Source organism: Trachypithecus francoisi, unplaced genomic scaffold (assembly GCF_009764315.1).
Source record: "Trachypithecus francoisi isolate TF-2019V2 unplaced genomic scaffold, Tfra_2.0 Lachesis_group10, whole genome shotgun sequence".
In the NCBI taxonomy this organism is placed as follows: Eukaryota; Metazoa; Chordata; class Mammalia; order Primates; family Cercopithecidae; genus Trachypithecus; species Trachypithecus francoisi.
This window is the reverse complement of record NW_022681455.1, coordinates 7,243,183-7,268,302: the sequence shown is the minus strand read 5'-3', so window position 1 is coordinate 7,268,302 and position 25,120 is coordinate 7,243,183. Positions and strand designations below refer to the sequence as shown.

Here is a 25,120-nt window from a genome sequence, read left to right as displayed (position 1 = left end):
CTGATTAATATTTATGTTCTAACAGATATTAGTTTTCAGATGAAACTCTTGGACTTTATCTTTTCTTCATTCTTCTATTTATTTGCACAGATAACACTAAGCTGGAGGTGAAGGTGACTTCACCAATACATGCAACCCTGCTGCTTGATTATTTCACTGCCAAAAATATACAACTCTTTTTTACCAAATGATTTGGATGTGGTCTGGTCTGAAATCGAGACACTTATTTGAATGCTTATGTGGGAGTGCTAGCGTACGAGACAAAAGGGTTTCAGCCTATACAGCAACTGGAATCAATTTCTAGTTAGTGGGTGACTGGAGTGCTCTATTGGAAGGGATTCTGGCACCAAAGTCCACACGGAAGGGTGCCAGAATCCATTAGTAATGCCTTTTTAAAAATTGTGTGCTCTTTCCATGTGTTCTAATTTTCTTGTCTCTATTTTGTTTCTCAGATTTTCCAGCAAATAACATTGTGAAGTTCCTGGTAGGCTTTACCAACAAGGGAACAGAAGATTTTATTGTTGAATCCTTAGATGCATCATTCCGTTATCCTCAGGACTACCAGTTTTATATCCAGAATTTCACAGCTCTTCCTCTGAACACTGTGGTGCCACCCCAGAGACAGGCAACTTTTGAGTATTCTTTCATTCCTGCAGAGCCCATGGGCGGACGGCCCTTTGGTTTGGTCATCAATCTGAACTACAAAGATTTGAACGTAAGATCCTGTAAACCTTTTTGTTTAAGTTAGAGATGGATGGGGATGGCGACGTTGTTTAATAGAATTCATCTATTCATTCAGGTGCCTGTTTTGTGGTTGAACCTGTGATAGCCACCAGGGAAGCAAAGATAAATTGCACATTTCAAGTCTGTAATCCAGTGGGGGAGGTAGATGAAAACAAGCACTAGAACATGCTGATAAGTGATGCATACTAGAGATAAAGGGAATAAGATGCTATTGTGTGGGAGTGGAAGTGAAAATGGAGATGTAAGTAAAGCTGTGAGCCGGATCTTAACGGGAAAAGGAGCAGTAAGACACACAATGGAGTCTGCTGCTTATTCAGATGTTAAGATCTGTCTCTGGGCACGGTAGCTCATACTGTAATCCTAGCACTTTGGGAAGCTGAGGTGGGTGGATCACCTGAGGTCAGGAGTTCGAGACCAGCCTGGCCAACCTGGTGAAACCCTGTCTCTACTAAAAATACAAAAATTAGCTGGGCATGGTGGCAGGCACCTGTAATCCCAGCTACTCGGGAGGCTGAGGCAAGAGAATCACTTGAACCTGGGAGGCGGAGGTTGCAGTGAGCCGAGATCGCACCATTGCATTCCAGTCTGGGCGACAGAGTGAGACTCCATCTCAAAAAAAGAAAAAAAGATCTGTCAAATAATTTGTTTTGTACCTCCTTTTGTTGCTTGCATTTTGCCCATTTTAGTACTTCTATTTATAAATTTAAAGACTGTCTGTAACTGTTTTCCCATCATTTTATATACTCGTAGGTAAAATAGAACCATATATTTTCAGTGTAGTTTTGGCAGCAAGTTTTATCATTTAGTTTTTGATTTAGGAGAACCAAATGTCCTAATACAAGCTCTGATGCCTTATGATTTTTAATATGTATATTATATATCAGTCATCAATGACTGAATGAGAGAAACCTAGTAGAAATAGGGCCTCGTTTAAATGAAAGCACATCTAAACCATTCCTTTGTCAAAAAGTTTTCAGAGAAGGAAATGTTATTTTCTCTTGGAAACTAATTCAACCTTTTCATTACCCTGGTGTTAACATGTTTATCTTATGTCTGAGTTAAATTTCTAGGGCTGCAATCAAGTTTTCCTTTTTCTGATTACTTAGTAGAGAGAAGGAAGTATTTTCATCCTGTCCTCAAAATAATGTATTAAGCATCTTCAACTCTATTGTTAAGTAGCTTAAAGAATTACTGATTTTACCTTGTTTGTGAGTAGAATAAAATTTGATCCAACAGGTATATATGTAGTTTTAGTTCCTTCTTTTAAATTCACCTCTACCACTTTTTTTTAATCTGTGTATTATTCCTGAAATTGTCAATAGAGGAATGCAAATTGAAGGATCTTGAAGTAAAACTTACGTAATTACAGTTTAGCAATAAGCGACAGTTTTGACAACGTACTACCTTTGTGAAGAATAGCTATGTATTGCCCCAGTGAGTCTCATGCATTTGAAGACTAAAATTGTGAACTGATAAAATTATCTCAAGACCACAATATAAAAATATTTTCATACCTAAAGTGACCATCCCATTTATTATGAAGAAATTGGTTTCCAGCCCACTGTCTTTTTTTTTTTTTTTTGAGATGGAGTTTTGCTCTTGTCGCCCGGGCTGGAGTGCAATGGTGTGATCTTGGCTCACTGCAACCTCTGCCTCCCAGGTTCAAGCAATTCTTCTGCCTCAGCCTCCCAAGTAACTGGGATTACAGGCATGCGCCACCATACCCGGCTAAATTTGTATTTTTAGTAGAGAGGGAGGTTCTCCATGTTGGCCAGGCTGGTCTCGAACTCCTGACCTCAGGTGATCTGCCTTGGCCTCCCAAAGTGCTGGAATTACAGGTGTGAGCCAGCACGCCCAGCACGACTGTCATTTTAGAATATGAATTTAACTTTTGTTCGATCTAGTTCTTAAAATGACCTGCTACTGTAGCTGCTGCTGTACTTTTCCTTCCTTCCTTGTTTTGAAGGATTGCAAACAACGAAAGGTAAAGTTGTTGGCGTTAAGAATGCTGTGAGCTTTGTTTCTTTCTGCACATTTTATCTCGATTTTACTTTCTGGGTCCTCACACCACCACTCCTACCCCAAAAGAAAGTTCAGGGGACAACTTTGGCAAAGCTGGTAACTTTTTTTTAAGGGGTGTGGATCTTGCTATGTTTGCTATGCTGGACTCAAAACTCCTGGGTTCAGGCAACCCTCCTATCTCAGCTCCCTGAGTAGCTGGGACCACAGGCATACGCCACCTCACCTGACCCAGAGACTTCTTATTTTATGTGAGAAAATAACAATGTTGAGTCCCTGACACACAATATTGCAGTTACATATGAATTTGAGTCTTCTAAGTGATGGGAAGACTATATTCAATGTGTTAGAGTAACCTTTTTAAGTAATGTTACATGTTTTCATTCCTTTATTGCATTTAGATTTTTCTGATTATTTTATTTTTTTAAACAGGGCAATGTATTCCAAGATGCAGTCTTCAATCAAACAGTTACAGTTATTGAAAAAGAGGATGGGTTAGATGGAGAAACGTAAGTGAAAGTTGTAGTATGTAGATCTTGATCTTGCTCGTGAAGTAAGACTGGAAAGCTTGCTCCTGTTTCAGCATTTTTTTAGATGTTGAAAATGGAATGGACTGTATAGATTTGGTGAGATCCTTACAACATTCATTCATACTTCAGATATTCTTACAACTATTAAAGTCAAATTAGGAAAGATAGTTGAAACTGACAGAAGAATCTCTTTAAAAGTTAGTATTGGCTCTATGTCCTTCCTCTCATCTAATTACCCACGCTTATAAACTGTTCACCAGCCTATCTCGTGCCTCTGAAATGACTATTGAAAACATAAGTTAGAAGATTTTATCTTGAAAAATGTAAGTGTTCTTTCTGAATGATGAATCTTTTTTTACTCTAAACTTATATATAATTCACTTAAGGTAATTTTTAAATTGGATTGTGCAAAATAATGTAATATTCTAGGCAGATGAATGCTAATGCAATTATTATATAAACCGAGCTTTTGAATAGAGCATAAATTGTAATTCTATTTTCAATCAGAGAGGGTTTTTTTATTGACTAATTGCTCTTAAACGTAATTTATAAAACTTAACTGCTTGGATTTAAGTTGAATACAAAGTATTTTATTCCTTTTCCCCACAAGTTATTTGGAAAGCTTCCATCATGTGTTATAATTATAGTTGTAATTAGTTGTGGTATTTCCTCTGAATTAAAGACAGTTCATATTTTCTCCTTTTGTACCAGAATCTTTATGTATATGTTCCTTGCTGGTCTTGGGCTTCTGGTTATTGTTGGCCTTCATCAACTCCTAGAATCTAGAAAGGTAATTATGGATGAACACCTCTTACAGCCATATTTCAAAAGTTGTTAAGTACTAAGTTAAGCACAATCTAGTTCTTCGGCCTCAGACTGTCACTGTGGATTTGTATACTTAGAACTTTGGGGTACCTTTTTAAAATAAAACCTGAAGCCTTGGATATGTAAATTGATTCATTTAGAGTTTCTTTTTTTTTTTCCTGGACACAGAGTATTACTTTGTTACCCAGGCAGGAGTGTGCAGTGGTATGATCTTGGCTCATTGCAGCCTTGACTTCCTGGGCTCAAGTGATCCCCTCAACTCAGCCTCCTGGTTAGCTGGAACCTTAAGTGTATGCCACCACACCCAGCTAATTTTTAAAATTTTTTGTAGAGGCAGGGTTTTGCCGTATTGCACAGGCTGGTCACAAACTCCTGAACTCAAGCAGTCTGCCCACCTTGGCCTCCCAAAGTGTTGGGATTACAGGTTTGAGCCACCACGCCTGGCCTCATTTAGACTTTCATACACCCATACAATTAATGTCCTTTGTGCCCTCCAGAGTGATCTTTACCTTTGGATTGGTATCGTAGCTCTTAATGCTAGTATTTTTATTCCCTAAACTCAGGTTTTATTATTATATTTACTATACGTTTTAATGGGTATGCTATTTTATCTGCAACTAACCTAGCTTTTATATTTTCTTTATTTTTTATTTATTTATTTATTTGAGACTGAAGTCTGGCTCTGCCATCCAGGATGGAGTGCAGTGGCACAATCTTGGCTTACTGCAACCTCAGCAGTAACCTGCTTGAACCAGGTTCAAGTCATCCTCCCACCTCATCTTCCCGAGTAGCTAGAACTATAGGTGCACACCACCACAGCCAGCTAATTTTCGTATGTTTTGTAGAGACGGGGTTTCGCCATGTTGCCGAGGCTGGTCTTGAACTCCTGCGCTCAGGCTGTCCTTTCACATGGGGTTCCCAAAGTGTTAGAATTGTAGGCATGAGCCACCACCACACCCAGCCTGCATTAATACTCTTTAATTATAGAAATAATCCTTCATAAACAAGTCCTTTCATTGGAAAAAGAACGAATAAATTTTGTTGTGTCCGTGAAAATTTTGTTTTTGTAGTTAGAGTAATAAAATGGTAACACCTGGGGTCTGCCACGATCATGGTTCTCCCTCTGGATTCATTCCTTACCATATCCTTATTTCCCTCCTCTTCCCCATTCCCTCACTCACCCTCCTCCTCTCCTTCCCTCCAGCCTACAAAAACAAAACCTATACTGTTTCTCTCAGTGGGAAAGTATAAACAGTTTTATCAAATGTTAGTATAATCCATTAGACCCTCAGCAGTCGCTAGTCATTTTGGTGATTGATTATTAAGCCTTAAGTCAGGCAGTCAAATCTATATTAAAATTAACGATGAATGTTATTAATAAGCTCTTTGTCTTTAAAAGAGAAATACTTTGTGTTTAAATATTAATTTCTAAAACTTGCTTTGCCTTATTGTCGTAATGGTTGGAATTTTTGCGGTACATTTGTATATTAGGTATAACTGCATCTCCATTTTTCTTCCATTTAAATGAAACCATTTTTAAGTTATCTCTCCATGTATTTAGGTTCTAACTTACAGATTATATAATTAATACTATTTCTTATGTAGATAACAGGTTTGTTGGTTTCTTGGGGGTTTTTTTTAAAGCAAGGCTAAATGATGATTCATTTTTACTTTCTAGCAGATTTGCTGTAAATACTCTAGGGAGAAAGTTTGAAGTTCTTAAATTGAGGTGGTTAGCTTAATGAGATTTTATGGTTTCGTTTTGTTTTATCTGTGCCAACTGTTTAATTGTATTTAGCTTACGATGCAGGAACTGCCTGCATATAATGTATCCACAGTTATCCTGAATTTTATTGAATATGGAAATAAATTTATTCTTTGATTACAATTTGATTCCTAAAGGGAAAGAAAGTCATTGTATAAATAGCTACTCTTATTTGATCCACCAGTGGTCCAATAACATGAACCTTTATAGCAAGGGGAAAGGTCTTTAAAGCCCAAAAATAAATGTGATGAAGATTTATTCTTTATAATCAGTACTAGACATGATTTTCTCCTTCCCTTTAATAAAGTATTTGAGTAGAAGTGTGTTCTAGGAAGACTAGAAGAGAATATAATTTGTTTACTAAGATATTTAAGTAATTTGATAGGTGTTTTAAAAATTAAACAGCTGGTCATGATAGTATGTGCCTATAGTCCCAGCTACTTGGGAGGCTCGGGCAGGAGGATTGCTTGAGCTCAGGAGTTCCAGGCAGCCTGGGCAACATAGCAAGACCTCAGTTCTTTTTTAAAAAATATTAAGTAAATGATATAATGGAACTTCTTTAAAATATATCTTTATGTTCTTATAGCGTAAGAGACCCATACAGAAAGTAGAAATGGGTACATCAAGTCAGAACGATGTTGACATGAGCTGGATTCCTCAGGAAACACTGAATCAAATCAGTAAGTATTCTTACAGACTTGGCTGGGAAGTTTTTCTCTTAATTGGAAATTAAATATCTTAGATTTAGTTTAAAAAAAAAAGAAAGCTTTTTCAGTGCTGTTTAACATTCATCTTTTCCATTACTTGTGTAGAATCTAGTATAGTGATTAATGAAGACCTTAAAGGTTTATTCAGTGTGTAGTCTTTAATTTGGAAATTCTTCCATATCTGCAGCTTATTTATGAATGTGTGAATTTTCTGTGTTCCTAATCCATTTCCTGTCTCTTTTCTTTATGTTGCTTCAGTGCAGAGTAGAAGAGGTGAGGCATTTAATTTTTTCAATGGTTTTTGCTAGAGTATTGGGGGCTCTCAAATAGCACGTAAATATTTTACATCAAGTTTAATGAGTAACGGAACAGTTTTTCTTACTACATTTTATTAGAAAAACTACCCACTGTAACTTGAAAGAATAAACCTAAAATATTATCTGATAATTTACAGATATATTTCAGTTTTATTACATATTCAGTTTGTTAAAATACTAATCTTTATAAAGGAATACAGAAATTTTTCTTCAATTGTAGAAGGACGTTTTAAAAACATTTATTATAAAAGCAATACAGCCTCATTATGAAAAATTAAATAGTACAGAAGAGTACAGAAGTGAAAAAAATAAGTCAGTTCCTGGCTTCATTAATCCTATTTATTTATTTAAGACACAGTCTTGCTCTGTCGCCCAGGCTGGAGTGCACTGGTGCAATCTTGGCTCACTGTAACCTCTGCCTCCTGGGTTCAAGCGTTTGTCCTGCCTCGGGATTACAGGCACACGCCACCATGCCCGGCTAATTTTTTTGTATTTTTAGTAGAGACAGGGTTTCACCATGTTGGCCTGGCTGGCTTCGACCTCCTGACTTCAAGTGATGCGCTAGCCTCGGCTTCCCAAAGTCCTGGGATTACAGGTGTGAGCCACCACGCCTGGCCCTATTTTTCATAAATGGTATTATGTTTATGTTTTCCGTGAATTTTCTATACGTCTATAAGCATATACGCCTACTGTTTTTATGTATTTAGTTCAGATTGCATCATGCTGTCTACATGGATCTACAGCTTCAGTTCTCATACCTTGGATGTCTCTTTACAGTAGCTGCATATATTTACTTAACTATTTGCAACAACTAGACAATATTCTTTTATGTATATATGTCATGATAGATTCAACCTGTTCTGTATTGGAAGGTAACTTTTAGTTTTTCACTCCTACAGATAATACTGTAATGAATATTCTTATATTTAATTTATAGGATAACGTCTTCAAGTTAGAATAACTAAGTCTAAGATTAAATACACTGACTTTTTATGGAAGGGACCCCATTTCCCTCCTAAAAGGGAAGAAAAAAGGTAGTGCCAATTTATGTTCTCAGCCATGCACAATATTGCCTATTTAATCGGTCGGTATGATGCAAAATGAGTGTCTTACTGTTCCATCTGCATTTCTTTAAGAATGAGGTTCAGCTCCTTTACACATATTCATAGTTGACCCTTGAAAGACACAGGTTTGAACTGCTCAGGTTTCACTGTATATACAGATTTTTTCAATATAGTTGACCCTTGGTATATTGGTGGGTTCCACATCTGCAACCAAAAGCAGATTAAAATAGAATATTTGGCCAGGCATGGTGGTTCGCATCTGTAATCCCAGCATTTTGGGAGGCTGAGGCAGGAGGATCACCTGAACCCAGGAGTTTGAGACTAGCCTTGGCAACATAGTGAGACCCCATCTCTACAAAGAATGAGAAAAAAATACATGTGTTGACATGCGCCTAGGCTGAGGTGGGAGGATTGCTTGAGCCTGGTAGGTCCGTGATTGCTCCATGATGGCACCACTGCACTCCAGCCTGGGTGACAGTGAAACTCTGTCTCAAAAAAAAAAAAAAAGGGTGGGAGTGGGGAGGAAAGGAAATCGTTGAGGAGCTAATCTCTGAGGACGCAAAAGCATGAGAATGATATAATGGACTTTGGGGACTTGGGGGAAGGGTAGGAGGAGAGTGAGGGATAGAAGACTACACCTTGGTGATAGTGTACACCGCTTGGGTGATGGGTGCACCGGAATCTCAGAAATCACCACTAAAGAACTTACCCACGTAACCAAACACCATCTGTCCCTCAAAACTGTTGAAATAATAGTGAAATAAAATTATTTCAAAAAAAAAAAAAGGAAATCACAGTTTTTGCAGGATACCAAACCTAAGTACAGGGAAGGGTTTTTGTATCCAGTGGTTCCTCAGTGCTAACAACGGGACTGGATTTGGGTGGGGTTGCAGTGGGGGAGTAGTCCTGGAATTAATTTCCTGCAGATAACAGAGATGACTGTATTGGCTAGTGTTTCTTTTCCTGTGAATTGGCTGTTCAGGTCCTTTTTTTAAATTGTTTTCTTTATTGCTTTCTGTGAGCTAGCTGTCTGTTTGAAACATAATTACAGTATGGCAGTTGCTTGATGAAAGGTGGGTACAAAGTAACAAGAGCACAGGAGGAGGTCAGCACTAGACTTGAGTCTTGAATGGTTGGGTGAGGAACCTTTGAGGTTTTATGAGCTATGCTAACAACTTTTGACTCCTAGGTCAAAGAGAGCCACTTTAAAGGAGAGGAATTACAATTTTGTGTTTTGAAAATTATGGTAAACTGGGCATGGTGGTATGCACATGTAGTCTCAGCTACTGGAAATGCTAAGGCAGGAGGATCACTTGAGCCCAGAAGTTCGAATCCAACCTCAGCCACATAGTGAGACTCCCATCTCTTAAGAGAAAAAAAAAAAAAGGAAAAATTAGGATCACTTTGTGGAGGGACTGCAAAGGAGCCGTTGGAAGCAGGGTTACCAGTTCTGAGATTTCAGTAAAGCACAGAAGTCATTGGGGCCTAAGCTGAGGCAGTAGTGATGGGAGTAGAAGGATGTTTCATAGGTGGAGTAGATGGGATTTCTTATGACTGGATGTGTTAGTGAGGGAGGAATGAAAGAGCGTTCTGACTTAGGCAACTGGGTGGAAAGTGATCCCATTAATGTCCCGTAATCTAGGAAAGAGAATCATGGAAGGATGAGGAGATATGTGTTTGGATTAGCTATACTGAGTGTGAAAAACCTTTGGGACTCCCAGATAAGGATGTCCAGGAAACATTTGAAAGTTCTGTTTCAGAGCACAAGTGAATCAAGATTTGGAAACATTGGGACATACAGCATCAGTGGTAGCTCAAGTCATGGGAGCGATACATCTGTTTTTTTTCTTTTGAGGCAGGGTCTCACTCTGTCATCCAGGCTGGAGTGCAGTTATGTGATCATGGCTCACTGCATCCTCGACCTCCTGGGCTCGGTCTGCCCACCTCAGCTTCCCAAATAACTGGGACTACAGACGCATGCCACCATACCCAGCTGAATTTTTATATTTGTTGTAGGGAGGGGATTTCACCATGTTGCTCAGGCTGATTTTGAATTTGCGGACTCAAGTGATCTGTCCACCTCAGCCTCCCAAAGTGCTGGGATTATAGTCGTGAGCCACCATGCCCAGCTCACGTCTGCATATAATACTGCTGCTCACACAGATGGCTGTGAAATCCTAGAGTACTTTTTGAATCCTCAAAGACTGTATGTTCAGCATATTGCGTGTTTAGAAGAATTATTTAGAGATTGGTCAGCTGTAAGGGCAGTAGTTCCTAGTCTAACTGTTTTGAAAATCCGATAAAAGTTGTAGACTTTTTTCATCAGAAACGTGTCTGTACTCACAACTCAGTTTTAGGTAAGTTGAAGAGCCCCTGAAACCATCCACTAGTAACCTACTTAATGAAGTAGTGAGAGCAGTTTTCTGGATTTTTTTTCACACTTGAAAAGTGAGGCTCTGTCTTAATATTTTAGCCCTTAACCTTTTTTTTTTTTTTCCCCCGAGACAGTCTTGCTCTGTTGCTCAGGCTGGAGCACAGTGGTGTGATCTCAGCTCACTGTAACCTCCGGCCCCTGGTTCAAGTGATTCTCCTGCCTTAGCTTCCCAAGTGGCTGGGATCACAGGTGTGTGCTACCACACCCGGCTAATTTTTGTGGTTTTAATAGAGACGGGAGTTCACCATGTTGGCCAGGCTGGTCTTGAACTCCTGACCTCAAGTGATCTACCTGCCTCAGCCTCCCAAAGTGCTGGGATTACAGACATGAGCCACTGTGCCTGGCCTTAGCCCTTAATCTTAAGGAGATGTCTTTGAAGCAAAATTTGTAGTCTTTAAATATTCTTGGCTGGGCCAGGTGTGATGGAGAGCGCCTGTAGTCCCAGCTACTCGGGAGGCTGAGGCACGAGAATTGCTTAAACCCAGGAGGTGGAGGTTGCAGTGAGCCGAGATCGTGCCACTGCACTCCAGCCTGGGCGACAGAGTGAGACTGTGTCTCAAAAAAAAATAAATATTCTTGATAAACATTTACACATTTTCTAGGTATGGTGATCTCACAGTTTTGGAGGTGGGAGATCTTTTGAACAGATTTTTTTTTCCGTTTTATGAAATGCTTACAGATAAGCTCCGTACTTTGGTGAAAATCACTTTCTAGCCCTTCACTTTTTTTAACTGGAAAAAATGATTTTTATTTCTGCTTATTCTACAATATACAAACATACCAAAAAAAAAATACCAAAAAATCAATATGAAATCAATGAATGCAAAATCAATCAAAATCAATACAAAAACAGTTATGCAAGTCATTTCTAACTTATTGTAAAATCTTCCTAATATGTGAAGTACCCCCCGGAAAGTGAGACAAGACAATAATAGAGGGAAGATACAACCAGCTTTTCACTTTTTGGAGAAACTTATAAATGACACCTGTTACCGAATGGAAGTAGAAAAACCCACCACAAATTTATTTTCTATTAAATAGACCCTACTAAGAATCTAACATAGGAGATACAGCTTGTGTGCATAGAATGGTTTTAGCATTGAAATACTAATTTCCTTTATTCTGCTGCTTATTCCAGGTAAATTTATGAGATTGAAAGATTATGCAAACTGCATGACTGCATTTGTAAATACAAAATCTTTCATTTGTAACCAGCATGTCTCTTTGAGCTGTCACTATCATACCTTTTAAGCAGTTTTTAAGTGTTTACTTATGCATGTATAAACTTGGTTAAGTTATAGAATTCAAGATTTTGCATGGTATCTTCAGCAGTACAATCACTAAGTTTTAATCTTTTACCCACCCTAATTGCAAAACAGTTTCATTTTAATTGGAATTACCTCTTGAAGGATTATGTTAAAGATTGTTTTTAAAACCTAGAGCTAGATAGGAGGCATTTATTATTAGATGGTATTCATGCATGTGTGTGTGTAACTTAGTGGTAAAGTTGAAGGCAGATACTTTTTACGTCTTTTGAATTCAGTATACTTGTAATAGCAAGCTTAAAACTTTCTCTTTTCTTCCAGATAAAGCTTCACCAAGAAGGTTGCCCAGGAAACGGGCACAGAAGAGATCAGTGGGATCTGATGAGTAAATGTTCCTTTGTGCAACAATTCGGTCTTTACTTAACCTGCCCTAATATTTTTCGGCCTGATGGGAATTAGTGCAGAGAAGCCATATCACCATAGAAGGCAACTACTACTTATGTGTGGACTGAGCAATCAGAGTCTGTGGCGATAATATTGCTGAAAATGCACTGCATTCATTTTTCTAAAGTAACAAATTTGGTTTTTTTTTAAACCATTAAAATCTATGTGTGTGTGTGTGTGTATGTATGTGAGCAGTTGGTCTTATCAGAATCATTGTTGAACTACCTGAAACAAGTCTTTAGAATACTAAATATAATGCAGTTGTCTCTTCCTTTTTGACATTTTCTGATTTTTCCCCCAAACCTCAGTTAATATTTACCCACTATGATTATTGATGTCCTGCCTTGAACAGTTTTAAAGAAAACAATTGTTGGATTAGCTCAAATTTCAATTGATGGCACAAATTAGCATTTTGTTGTTATTGCTGTATTACGATTAGTATTCTAAAGGCAGAAGCAGAAGTAGCTGCTTTTTAGCAATTAGAATTGTTTCGGTATTTTGCTGCTGGTTAATGCACACCTTCAGAAAACTTCCCAGTGGATTCGAGGAATTTGGGGATCTCTCTGGCAACAAATTGTGAACACGAAATTTCTGCTGACTTTAATATATGAAGCCTAATCCTACCCCCTTGTTTAACAAAAAGAAACTAGTATATTTGTGAAAACTGTTGTGTTGTCCATTGTTGCTCTAGTTCTGACCCAGAGATAGCTCTGGAGTGATTTTAGACCTAATCACTCAGTTGTGTGTAGGTTTTTTTGTTTTGTTTTGAGAGAATTTTTCTCTCCTTAATAGAAGCATCCTTTTTAAAGAAAAGTTGCCTTGGTCCACAGACTAAGCAGAAAATCAAGTTATCAGGACAGAGATATTTCCCAATTAACTCCTAATCAATGAAGAAAGTGAGTTGGATATTTTTAAAGCAGTTATGTAATTGTTTCTTATCTAATCTTTTGGGAGTTTTGCTTGTTGATGTAACCTTTTTAGTTAATCTGAAAGATTCCAAAAATTGTTCTTAAGTGCTTAAGACTGAAACCAAAATTAAATTGTACTTCATAAAATCCTCTTATAGAGTTACTCTTGCCCTAGATTGTAAATTAAGTTTGGCATTATTGTCGGACTGGATGGAGGGTGAAGTAAAATAGTATGAACAGTTAAGAGGCTCTCCCCCTCTTGTCTTTAAGCCATATTCTCCCACATGTATTTTATAAGAAAATGTTAAGTCAAATTTTAGTGGTTCTTTAATTCGTGACCTCTTCATTCTCCTTTTTAGTATAACCTCCCCTACACTCATGCCCACACAGACAAAAAACAAAACAAAATACACACAGAAAAAGTCTTTCCAGACTGTTTAAGTATTTAAACATCTGAGCCAAAGCCGATGACAATAGAATAGAAGTTATTGTATAATTGTTAATCACTTTGCAAATAGGGGCTAAGATATCAAATTACCTATATTGGCATTGCTGAATTATAAACTCTATATCTGTAATATAAAGTGTTTGAGTTTTTAATTGGGCTGTTAAGATGAGTAGTTTATTTTGAAAAAGCTCTATGAGCTCTAAGTAACTGCATGGTTTTTTGTTAAATGTAATATAGGACACCCTTCACATTCTCAAGGAATATATTCCAAAACATTTTTGTGAATATCTAAGTTTGTGAAACTACTACAGCATGATACAGTAAGGTGTAATTACAGAATTTACAAAATGTAAATGGCCTCTAGAGAGTTTTAATGGAATACCTGGTAATAACGTAGGCAGTTGCAAAACCACACTGAGTTACAACTGCCAGCCCTCCTCATTGCCTTACATACCAGCCCTCCCACTTCTGAAATTCAAATTAGTGCCTCGGAAATGTAGAATTTATTATTTGTCATGTTTTATTTTTTTTTAGCATAGATTGAGAACAGTTGAACTCTTAAATCCTCAGATGCCAGGGGTCTGCTCTAGCATCAGTAAGTATTTAGCAGAAACTAACTCTGTAATGAATGGAATTCAGTTCCACACATGGTTTGTTCAAGCACACTTAATAAGTAGCCTATTTTTTAAATGTCTTTTTAAAATGTAAATATTTGGATGAAGTTTTTCTTTGTTTTGATATATTCATTTGCTACACCAACTATGTTTTCAGAATTCATCTTTTGAACAACTTCGTTTCAGAATATGTAAAATGACTTTAAGGATCTTGTGTATCAAACCTATCCCCAGATGTGTGAGAATAATATGTTCATAAAGCATGGATCTCGCTTTGGTTGTATAGCTTCCTCATTTACTTCATGGTCTTACATAACTGTTGACTTTCGGGGCTAATCCGCCCTCTAAAGCATTGTCCCAGGAGAGGAAAAGGGAAGTGGGACCTCAGAAGTAGAAGCCTCAGGGAATGAGTCAAGTAGAAATCAGAAGAAAAGAAGTTTCACTTGATAGTAATAAGGTTTTTAAGTAACTTCAGAAAATGTGATTTTGATAAGAGGAAAGGGCAAATTTAGACCTTAAAAAATATGGAAGAGCTACTGCCTTACAAGTGCATTTGTAGCACATCAGCCTAGTATCATGCATTCGTAGCACATCAGCACAGTGTCATGGCTGTGTTGGGGAGAAGTAAATGGTGGTACTGTAACACTGCAACCTTTACTTAATGACGTGTTATTTTTGAGGTACAGTAGATAAGTATAATAATAGGCGAGCCTCATGTATAACATTCATCTTTTAGTACAATGGTATCCATACCCTTGATATGAAGGAAAATTGACTTGGTTTGTGCATTTGAATAATGAAATAATTTTTAAAAACTCAGTGACATCATCTCTTGCCAAGACTAGACCCTGTATTTTAATTCCTGAATTAGATGTTTAAATTTAAAAACATTTTCAGGCCGGGCGCGGTGCTTCAAGCCTGTAATCCCAGCACTTTGGGAGGCCGAGACGGGCGGATCACAAGGTCAAGAGATCGAGACCATCCTGGCTAACACGGTGAAACCCCGTCTCTACTAAAAATACAAAAAACTAGCCAGGCGAGGTGGCGGCGCCTGTAGTCCCAGCTACTCGGGAGGCTGAGGCAGGAGAATGGCGGGAACCCGGGAGGCGGAGCTTGCAGTGAGCTGAGATCCGGCCACTGCACTCCAGCCTGGGCGACAGAGCAAGACTCCATCTCAAAAAAAAAAAAAATTTAAAAAAATAAAAAATAAAAAAAAACATTTTCAGACGTACTTAAGTACTTCCTCAGTACTTTTTTTTTTCATGTATAGAACAGATGGAACATACACTGTTCACTTTTTCCCCCTGAGACAGAGTGTTTGTGCCGCCCAGGCTGGAGTGCAGTGGTGCAATCTCAGCTCACTGCAACTTCTGCCTCCTGGGTTCAAGCAGTTCTCCCTGTCTCAGCCTCCCGAGTAACTTGGATTACATGCGCCCGTCACTGCACCCGGCTAATTTTTGTATTTTTAGTAGAGATGGGGTTTTGCCATTTTGGCCAGGCTGGTCTTGAACTTCTGACCTCAGGTGATCCGCCTGTGTTGGCCTCCCAAAGTGCTGGGATTACAGGCGTGAGCCACTGCGCCTGGCCCACTGTTTACTTTTTGAGTGGCATCATAGCTGTAGAACTAAAATGAATGTTTGCCCCAATTTTCTTAAGTAAAACTCTACTTTGAACTCTTACCTCCAACTTAGTAAAGAGCAGCTTAACACAGAAACAAGATTCTTACTGATGAAATACTAGGTTTCATTGGTAAGTTTATCTATCTATAAGCTCATCCTTAGAGGATATTTGAGGAGGAAGAACACCTTGCAGCTGACTTGCAAACATCTCAGTAATTTATTTAGGGCGCTTATGAACGTTACTAATGGATTTTGTATGAATTTGTATCCCTTTTCATTTATACAAAAACCTGGGCTTTTATATTAATTATATCATCTGAGGTTCTAAGGTTTTTCTTTTTTTAGATTTTGAAATTATTTAGGGGTAATAGCTCTTAGGTTTGGGTACCACTTTGCTGCATTTTAAGAAAGTGGGAAGGGAACTCATTTATTAAACATCAATCATGGGCTGTGTTTTGTTGGTTTTCTAGTCATCATTCACACACCTTTACAACAGCTCACTGAAGGAAGGTGATACTGTTCCCATTTTGTAGATGGAATAGACAAAACCTGAATTTAAGTAGCTTGCTCAAGGTTACATATACAATATGGAAAGTTCAAATCATCTCAGTAATGAATACACCATATATACTTGCTGTACTGTATCTATGATAATTCAGTTACCCACAATACCCTTTTAAATTTCTATTAATCACATATCTTTAAATGTCTCCTTGATGAACAGAATCATGGTCTTTAAAACATTTTAATGGGTTGATTGCATTTTCAAGCTCTAAAGGATTGAAAGATCTGCCTTCACGTTGAAGGTGAGAGTGAAGTGTCTGCTCTTGGGTTATAGAACCAGATAGTATAGAACTAAGATTACAGGGTGAGGCTGCTTTTATGTTTTATCTTTTTTTTTTTTTTTTTTGACATGGAGTCTCACTGTATTGCCCGGAGTGGAATGCAGTGGCATGATCTCAGCTCACAGCAGCCTCTGCCTCTTGGGCTCAAGCGATTCTCCTGCTTCAGCTTTCCAAGTAGTTGGGACCATAGGCCTGGCTAACTTCTTTGTTGTATTTTTGGTAGAGACAGGGTTTCACCATGTTGCCAGGCTGGTCTCGAACTCCTGAGCTCAAGTGATTGACCCACCTTGGCCTCCCAAAGTGTTGGCTTACAGGCGTGAGCCACTGCGCCTGGCCCACAGGGTAAGGCTTCTTTCTGGTGTGTTGTTATGGATTTTGCTTAATAGGCACAGTGAGGCATTAAAAAGAAAGTTCAGTATACCTGTAGAAAGGATAATCCTTATTTAAAGTCTCCAAATTGCAGTCAAAGATGTTTTGACTGTGCCTTTTTTTGGTTCCCCTGCTGTCCCATATGTAGACTTCTGTCAGTAGCCATGGCAGCCTGTCACCTTGTTGACATGTCTCCCTCTGGACTGTGAGCTCTGTATCTGGCTTGTTTTTCACACCCAGCTTCTAGTTCACAATTATGTAGAACCCTGTTACTGTTTGAAGAAGGAACAAGAAAATGCGGGCCAGTTGTCATTTGCCATTCTTCCATGTGAGTTAGTATGGTTCATAAGTATTCCTGGTGCTACGCGAGTATCACTGGCAGTTCTGTGAGGCTGAACAAAGGGGTGGTGTGGTGTGCTAGCATGGGAGTTAGGAGACCTCTGGGTCTTGACGGTACCCTAGCCACTAACCAAAGGCAGCTCATCCTTGGAGTCTCGGTGTGTTCTTTTGTGAATTGAAAGATGCTTGAAGTGTGAGCCCTAAATAGTGTAATTCTTTGACCTACAAACCCTTCTTTAATTCAGTGTTATTATAAATGATTCTTCCCTTAAACCTAGTTTTTACTTAGCAAAAGAGAAAAAAAAAGGAAATGCTCATGTCAGGCTGCCTGGGTTTGAATCCCAGATCCCCTTAGTTGTATGATGCTTCAGGTTTTGGTGCCTGCCTCCTAAGGTTGTTAGGAGTTACTGTGTGTAGCTGCCTAGAACATTGCCTGGCTCTCAGTAAGCCACGATAGTGACTGTTCTCATTTTCGCTGTAAAGCACCATACTGTAGTAACATCCCATGAAGCACGGGATGGGGAAGAGTATATGATACCTTATGGACTTTGATGTGGTGGGGTAGTAAATTCTGACTATGTAAGCTAAGTAGAGTTCTTTTTTTAACTAAAGGATGAAAATTTCAAGATGGGCATGTAATATGGCTAGCACTGGATTTAATGATGAACCAAAGTAATAAGGCTGGCAAGGGGAGTTTTTGTTTTGTAATAAATCTCTTACACCTGCACATCCAGTTCTTTTTTAGAACATATTTGAAGAGACTCCATATTTCCCAGTGAAGCTGTTGGGGTTCATGTTATTTTTGAAAATCATCTTGGAATTTATTTCAGCATCAGACTGAACCACCCAAAGAAAATCAGTCTATTTCTGAACAGTTTTTTCAGAAACCATATCGGTCTCATCAACCTAACATTTATAGAAATAGGAGCTTAAGGCCTAAAGGCATTTTAGAAAGGAAAATGAGAAATACTGTAGTCAAGAGTAGTGTTCAGATTGAGTACATCAAGCATCTGCCCTGCTCTATCAACACATCCTCATTTCATCTTCACAACTGCCCTAGGTAACCTTGTTATCTGTAGTGAAACAGCCTCAAGGAGCGCAGAGGCACCCACTCCTCAGGTTTGGTCTGCTGCTGTTTCCGGCTTGGTTGGAATAAGGTGTACGAGCCCTTCGGCAGGGAGCATGTTCTCAGTAATGCAGAGTGCACTCACCTGGGTTCTAGCTTCAACACTTAGGATTTGCTTGATATTTTATATTCTCTGAGGCATTGCCTGTTTTTTTTATTTTTATTTATTTTTTATTTATTTATTTATTTTTTTTGAGATGTAGCCTCTCTCTCTGTCATCCAGGCTGGAGGGCAGTGGTGCGATCTCAGCTCACTGCAAGCTCCGCTTCCCGGGTTCACGCCCTTCTGCTACCTCAGCCTCCCGAGTAGCTGGGACTACACACTGCCTGTATTTTTTTCTGCTATCACACTCTAGAGTCAAGCCACATTTATAAAGACTGTCTGGGCAGGGCATGGTGCCTCACCCCTGTAATCCCAGCACTTTGGGAGGCTGAGGTGGGTGGACCACTTTAGGTCAGGAGTTCAAGACCAGCCTGGCCACATGTTGAAAGCCCATCTCTACTAAAAAATACAAAAAAAAGGCTGGGCGTGGTAGCTCACTCCTGTAATTCCAATACTTTGGGAGGCCAAGGCAGGCAGATCACCTGAGGTCAGGAGTTCGAGACCAGCCTGCCTAACATAGGGAAACCCCATCTCTACTAAAAATATAAAAATTAGCTGGGTGTGGTGGTGGGCGCCTGTAATCCCAGCTACTTGGGAGGCAGAGATTACAGTGAGCTGAGATCGTGCCACTGCACTTCAGCCTGGGAGATAGGGCAAGACTTGATCTCAAAAAAAAACTAGCCAAGCGTGGTGGCGCAGGCGTGTAATCCCAGCTGCTCGCAAGGCTGAGGCATGAGAATCACTTGAACCCAGGAGGTGGAGGTTGCAGTGAGCCGAGGTTGCGCCACTGCACTCCAGCCTGCGTGACAGAATGAGACTGTCTCAAAAAGTAAACACGTAAATAATAAGTAAAAGCTACTAACCAAAAAAAAAAAAGTACAGACTGTCTGGAAAGTGGCTCTCCTAGAAGGACCGGTTGCCACCATCAACAGTGGAAGATTCAAAGCAGTTGGTCCTTGGTGCGCATGAGAACCGGATTTCATTCCCTTGAATTCTTCAGAGCAGTTTAGTAGAGTGAATGCATGTTAAGGCCTTGCATCTGATATCTCATCCAGTTCGTAAGTTGCCTTTTCCTGGCTAAAACATAATGATTGTGTATTTTCCTTATTTGGCCCTACAAGCTGCTGGCCCTCTGTCCCTCCACTGTGGGAATCAGATCTAGAGCAGGCTGAGCCTGCAGATAGGGCAGTGGCCAAAGGGTCACTCTTAGTGTTTTATCTCGACTCCTTACTTGAAGTCCACCCGCATAGCACACATCCGGTTTATACTGAAGCCGCCTGCCTAGAAATACTCATTTCAGGAACCACCAGTAAGCATCTGTGACCGCACAGGCTTTTTGACTGATGGCCTCCCGGATCTGGTTTCAAGGGATAACCCCGTCTGTGTGCATCCATGGTCTTCGCTCTGCAGTGAGGACTTTGCTGTGCCGCTTGTGGTCTCCACAAGAGGCTCAGAGCTGAGTCTGAACTGCTTCATGGTCACCAGCTCCTGTCCCTTCCAGCCTTGAGAGGCTTTTCTCTCCAGATGAAACCTTTCCTTCCCGCCGCTTTCTCAGTCTCTGGTTGTTTTTCTCTTGTGCCCATCTTCATGGACACCCTCCTGGCTTCCATCTCTGTGGTTCTCCTGCCTCACTTCCTGTTCTGTTGTTTCTCCCCTTTGTCAAAATATCTCCTATGTTCTTGGCTTCCTTTTCGTTGCCAGGCTTTCAGGCTTTCCTTTAACTCTTCTTCTAATATGGCTTCTGCCCACAAAAGCCTGCTCTGTCAGGATCTCAGGGTTCCCCACTTGCCAGAACCTTCTTCAGCCTCAGTTCCCCGGCATCAACTTGTGTATTTAACCCATTGAACACCACCCCCCAAATTCACCTTCATTTCTTTGACCCTGCTCCTCCTTTTCTGTTGAGGAATCTGTTGACTGACTCCAAGCTCACTCAGGCTCACCATCCCGCTCTCTGCAGCAGCCTTTCGAGAGCGTGCCAGTTCTCATGGCTTCATCTGTTAACTGTTGATCACTTCAGTCCTGATTTTTAGACCTAAATGGTTTCCTTAATGCCATTCTAACTGCCTGTGACTCATTTTCACTTACCGTGTTTATTGTAACGCCAAACCAACAAATCACAGGTGCTTGCTTCTCTCGGTCAATCTCCCCAGTCTAACTTTTTGTCATTCAACATGACTTGTTTATCCAACCTGAAATTGCATAGAGCCCCAAGTATGGTGCTTTGTACATAAGTTTGTATAAGTGACTTCCAATTTTGGCTCTGCTGTGAATAAAATGAGATTTCAGTTCTCTTCATTTTGAAATCTAACAACTCAGAGAACATTGAAGAAATCTGAATTTAGTTGGGGCAAAATACTTGTTGTTTAAAACATTTCTGTTTATATTTTCTAATTTATTGCAGGAGGTCTTGGGTTTTCTATTTCAGTTCTAGTGCTTGCAAACTCAATGTGATTTCTGTCAGCGTATTTAGGTTTGTTTATTATGAAACTTCTGCAGTGTGAGGTTCTATCTGAAAATGTTACTTAGTTATCTTCTGGGACTATTTAATGAAAGTGGGGTCATGAATCCTTAAAATTCTTGTGCAGATTTGAGAAACGCTTCTGTTATTTGGGGGTCAGTTCTTAAGTGTGGTAAAGCCAATGAGCACTTTGCTTTCTTGGTTGTTCTTACTGGTCTAACCTCCTGCTTGAACTAGTCTGCTGTCCTGTCAAATGCATCTTTATTTACATGTCCCTTAAATTAAAGCTGATCATGAAAATATTTGTGTGCAACATGTTTTCCAAAGTACCAGTGCATATTCCTGCTTGGTCTCAAAATGCATGAGGAATCTAAAATAGAAGTGAAAAAAACAAATCACAATTTTGATCATAATTTCCTCCTGGAAATTATTTAAAAGTTTGGTCAGGCATGGTGGCTGAAAATACTTTCAAGGATTTTCTATTAAGAATCTATCTTGGGGCCAGGCGTGGTGGCTCACGCCTGTAATCCCAGCACTTTGGGAGGCCGAGGTGGATGGATCATGAGGTCAGGAGTTCGAGACTACCCTGACCAACATGGTAAAACCTCGTCTCTACTAAAAATACAAAAATTAGCTGGGCACGGTGGCAGGCGCCTGTAATCCCAGCTGCTTAGGAGGCTGAGGCAGGAGAATCACTTGAACCTGGGAGGCAGAGGTGGAAGTGAGCTGAGATTGCACCACTGCACTCCAGCCTGGGTGACTCCATCTCAAAAACAAAAACTGAAAGTTCACACATTTTAGACATTTCAAGTAACAGAGTGATGTTTTAGAATAAAGGTGGTTTAAGATTAGTTTTACAGGCACTGTGGGGCTGTCAGCTAGTTTGCTTTTCAGATGATGATCGTAAAGACACTTCCCCACACACAGGTATGAGTAAGTAAGGTCTCCCCCACCCCCACTCCCATACTGAGTTTCGATTCCCAATAATTGCACAGACTGTTTAATTGCTTATTAAACATTTCTAAGGAAGCCGAGATGGATCCTTGATTTAATTTTCTCATCTGTATGCCCACCCAATAAGTCAGTAGCACCTAAAATTTCTTTCCCTTCAAGATTTTATTCTAAGAACGTGTTCTTCTTAGAAAAAGTAAATTTTGATTAGAGGCTGTGCAAACTCTGGAGAATCAGTCTTTGTTACCAGTTAATAATGTTTTTAGCCTTTTCTGCTGAGAGGAAAAAATGCTTTGAAGAATAAAAAATACTAGAGCATGACAAGCTTGGGGAGTTAGGAAAAAAGTATATTAGGGCAGTAAGAACCAGCATTATTTCTCTGCCATGCTTGAAACATTCAATATTAAACTTTGGATTAATCCAAAGGCTGAAAAGAAATATACCAAAATGTTAAAGCTGTTTTTGGTTAGGATGGTGGGCTTTTTTTTTCTTTTTCAGAATGTTTGTAATGTGCCCATATTTTATAATGGAAGCAATAAATGCAAATGTGAAATTTATCTGAGCCTCCTACAATGAGTCTCATAATCCCAGTGGTTGTGGACAGCTTATTTGTGGCCCCAAAAGAAACTGAGCCACTTTTTAACTTGGATGCATTGTCACTACATAGTGAAAGAAAATCAAGATAGATTCTTTTTTTCTTTTTTTTTTTTTAAACAGTATCTCTTTCGCTAGCTGGAGTGCAGTGGCGCGATCTTGGCTCACTGCAACCTCTGCCTCCCAGGTTCAAGCGATTCTGCTGCCTCAGCCTCCCAAGTAGCTGGGACTGCAGGTGCATGCCACTACACCTAATTGTTGTAATTTTAGTAGAGATGGGGTTTTAACATATTGGCTACACTGGTCTTGAACTCGTGACCTTGTGATCTGCCCACCTCAGCCTCCCAAAGTGCTGGGATTACAGGTGTGATCCGCTGTGCCCTGTCAAGATAGATTTTTTTTTTTTGAGACAGAGTTTCACTCTTGTTGCCCAGGCTGGAGTGCAGTGGCATGATCTCAGCTCACCACAACCTCCACCTCCCGGGTACAAGTGATTCTCCTGCCCCAGCTTCCTTAGTAGCTGGGGTAACAGGCATGTGCCACCACGCCCGGCTAATTTTTGTATTTTTAGTAGAGACGGGGTTTCACCATGTTGGTCAGGCTGGTTTCAAATTCCCAACCTCAGATGATCCGCCCACCTTGGCCTCCCAAAGTGCTGGGATTACAGGCATGAGCCACCGTGCCCAGCCCAAGATAGATTCTTTTTTTGTTTTTGTTTTTTTGACACGGAGTCTCGCTCTGTTGCCCAGGCTGGAGTGCAGTGGCGCGATCTGGGCTCACTGCAAACTCTGCCTCGCAGGTTCAAGCCATTCTCCTGTCTCAGCCTCCCGAGTAGCTGGGTCTACAGGTGCCCACCACCATGTCTGGCTAATTTTTTTTGTATTTTTAATAGAGATGGGGTTTCACTGTGTTAGCAAGGGTGGTCTCAATCTCCTGACCTCGTGATCCGCCCACCTCGGCCTCCCAAAGTGCTGGGATTACAGGTGTGAGCCACCGCGCCCGGCCCCAAGATAGATTCTTAATAGAAAATCCTTGAACGTATTTCTCCTTTTCAGGGACTCAGCCTTTCTCTTTGCTATTTGTAAAGTCATGAGTTCCTCTCTGCTGCCGAGTTGGTGCCAGGCCAGTGCTCAGTGAAGCCACTCCTGCCACACTCCCTTGCCTCTCCAGCTTTATGCCCACAAGAGTCCAAGCCACTCGGTCAGATCCTGACTCTTCCTTCCGGAAACTCGCCTCTGGCTTCCACTGACATTCAGGTGACCATCGGTGCTCCACCACTGCCTGCAGGGCTCTCCAGGATCTCTCCCTCCCTGCCTTGCCCCCTCCTGTGCTGCCCTCCAGGCTTCCTGGCCAGCCACCTCCACATCCTCTACCCTGCCAGGCTTGTCCAGGATCAGGGCCTTGGCAGTAATCCCCTCTGCCCAGGTCTCAGCCCCCATCTTCCCTGCTCTTAGTCTTCCTGACACTCCCCTCATGGAAGGCCCCACACACCCTGCTTTGTTCTCATTATCTTCACCACTATCAGGAGTTACCTTGGGCCTGGCATGGTGGCTCACGCCTATAATCCCAGCCCTTTGGGAGGCTGAGGTGGGCAGATCACTTGAGGTCAGGAGTTCGAGACCAGCCTGGCCAATATGGTGAAACCCCATCTCTACTAAAAATACAAAAATTAGCTGGGTGTGGTGGTGCGCACCTGTAATCCCAGCTACTTGGGAAGCTGACACAGGAGAATCACTTGAACCCAGGAGTCGGAGGTTGCAGTGAGCCAAGATCATGACACTGCACTCCAGCCTGGGCGACAGAGCGAGAGACTCTCTCTCTCTCTCTCTCTCTCTCTCCTCTCTCTCTCTCTCAGCGTGGGTAACAGAGCAAGACTCTCTCACACACACACACACACAGAGAGAAGTTACCTTGTCCTTCCATTGCCCGTCACTCACCCCTTGTGAATGTAAGCTTATGACAGCAAGAATTTTGTTTGTCACCAGCTCACCAAGTCTTAAAACAGGACCTGGCACACATGGTAGGTGTTCCATGTGAATTATTTAATTATCACACTGTGAAGTAGGTGTGTCTCCATTTTTCTAATAAGGAAATTGAACACAGGTGAAATAACTGGCCAGAAATTCCTCAACCGTTAAGTGGCAGAGCTGGACACAGGTTTGTGTCGAGAGCCTTCATGTGATGATGCCATCTCCCTCATTTACTGAGGTTCTTTCTCCAAGGCACCCTTCACTGGACAGCCGGGAGAAGATAAGAGGTTGAATTGGCATGCTTTGGCTTCACAGATGCATGCATCTCTGGCTGGGAACTTGGAGGGTTACGGATCAGACTGCTGCAGCTTGAGAAGTTGAAATGGCATCTTGTACATTGCAGCTCAACCAGGAAGCGTTTACTAAAACAAAAACTTAACGGAAACTGGCAAGCAAGTGCATAGGCGTTGCTAGAGATGGTTTCTGTGAAATTCCATTAGGTGACTTCCATAAAGGGAAGTGAAACAGTAGATCACAGCTGTAGCTTCAAAATAAAAAGTTGGTTCCTAAATTGAGTGAACTGTAACCTTAACTGTTTTCTCCTTAATCGCATAATGACAAAGTTGCCAAATTCCCAGTGGAAACAACTCCATAACATATCAC

The 25,120-nt window shown here is 40.4% G+C and overlaps 1 protein-coding gene across 4 annotated transcripts in view; it reads left to right on the top strand.

Moving 5' to 3' along the window:
- Positions 1-25,120, top strand: part of SSR1 (signal sequence receptor subunit 1) — a 42,623-nt gene that overhangs the window by 10,139 nt on the left and 7,364 nt on the right. The window contains exons 4-9 of one of the 4 annotated variants that reach the window (XM_033216140.1): positions 453-715; positions 3,196-3,272; positions 4,005-4,083; positions 6,470-6,563; positions 6,849-6,863; positions 11,992-12,055. In XM_033216140.1, coding sequence (XP_033072031.1) covers positions 453-715; positions 3,196-3,272; positions 4,005-4,083; positions 6,470-6,563; positions 6,849-6,863; positions 11,992-12,055 — 592 coding nt within the window. Of the gene's footprint in view, positions 1-452; positions 716-3,195; positions 3,273-4,004; positions 4,084-6,469; positions 6,564-6,848; positions 6,864-11,991; positions 14,358-25,120 lie in introns of those variants that run through there. The other 3 variants (XM_033216142.1, XM_033216141.1, XM_033216143.1) reach the window with 3 other exon arrangements.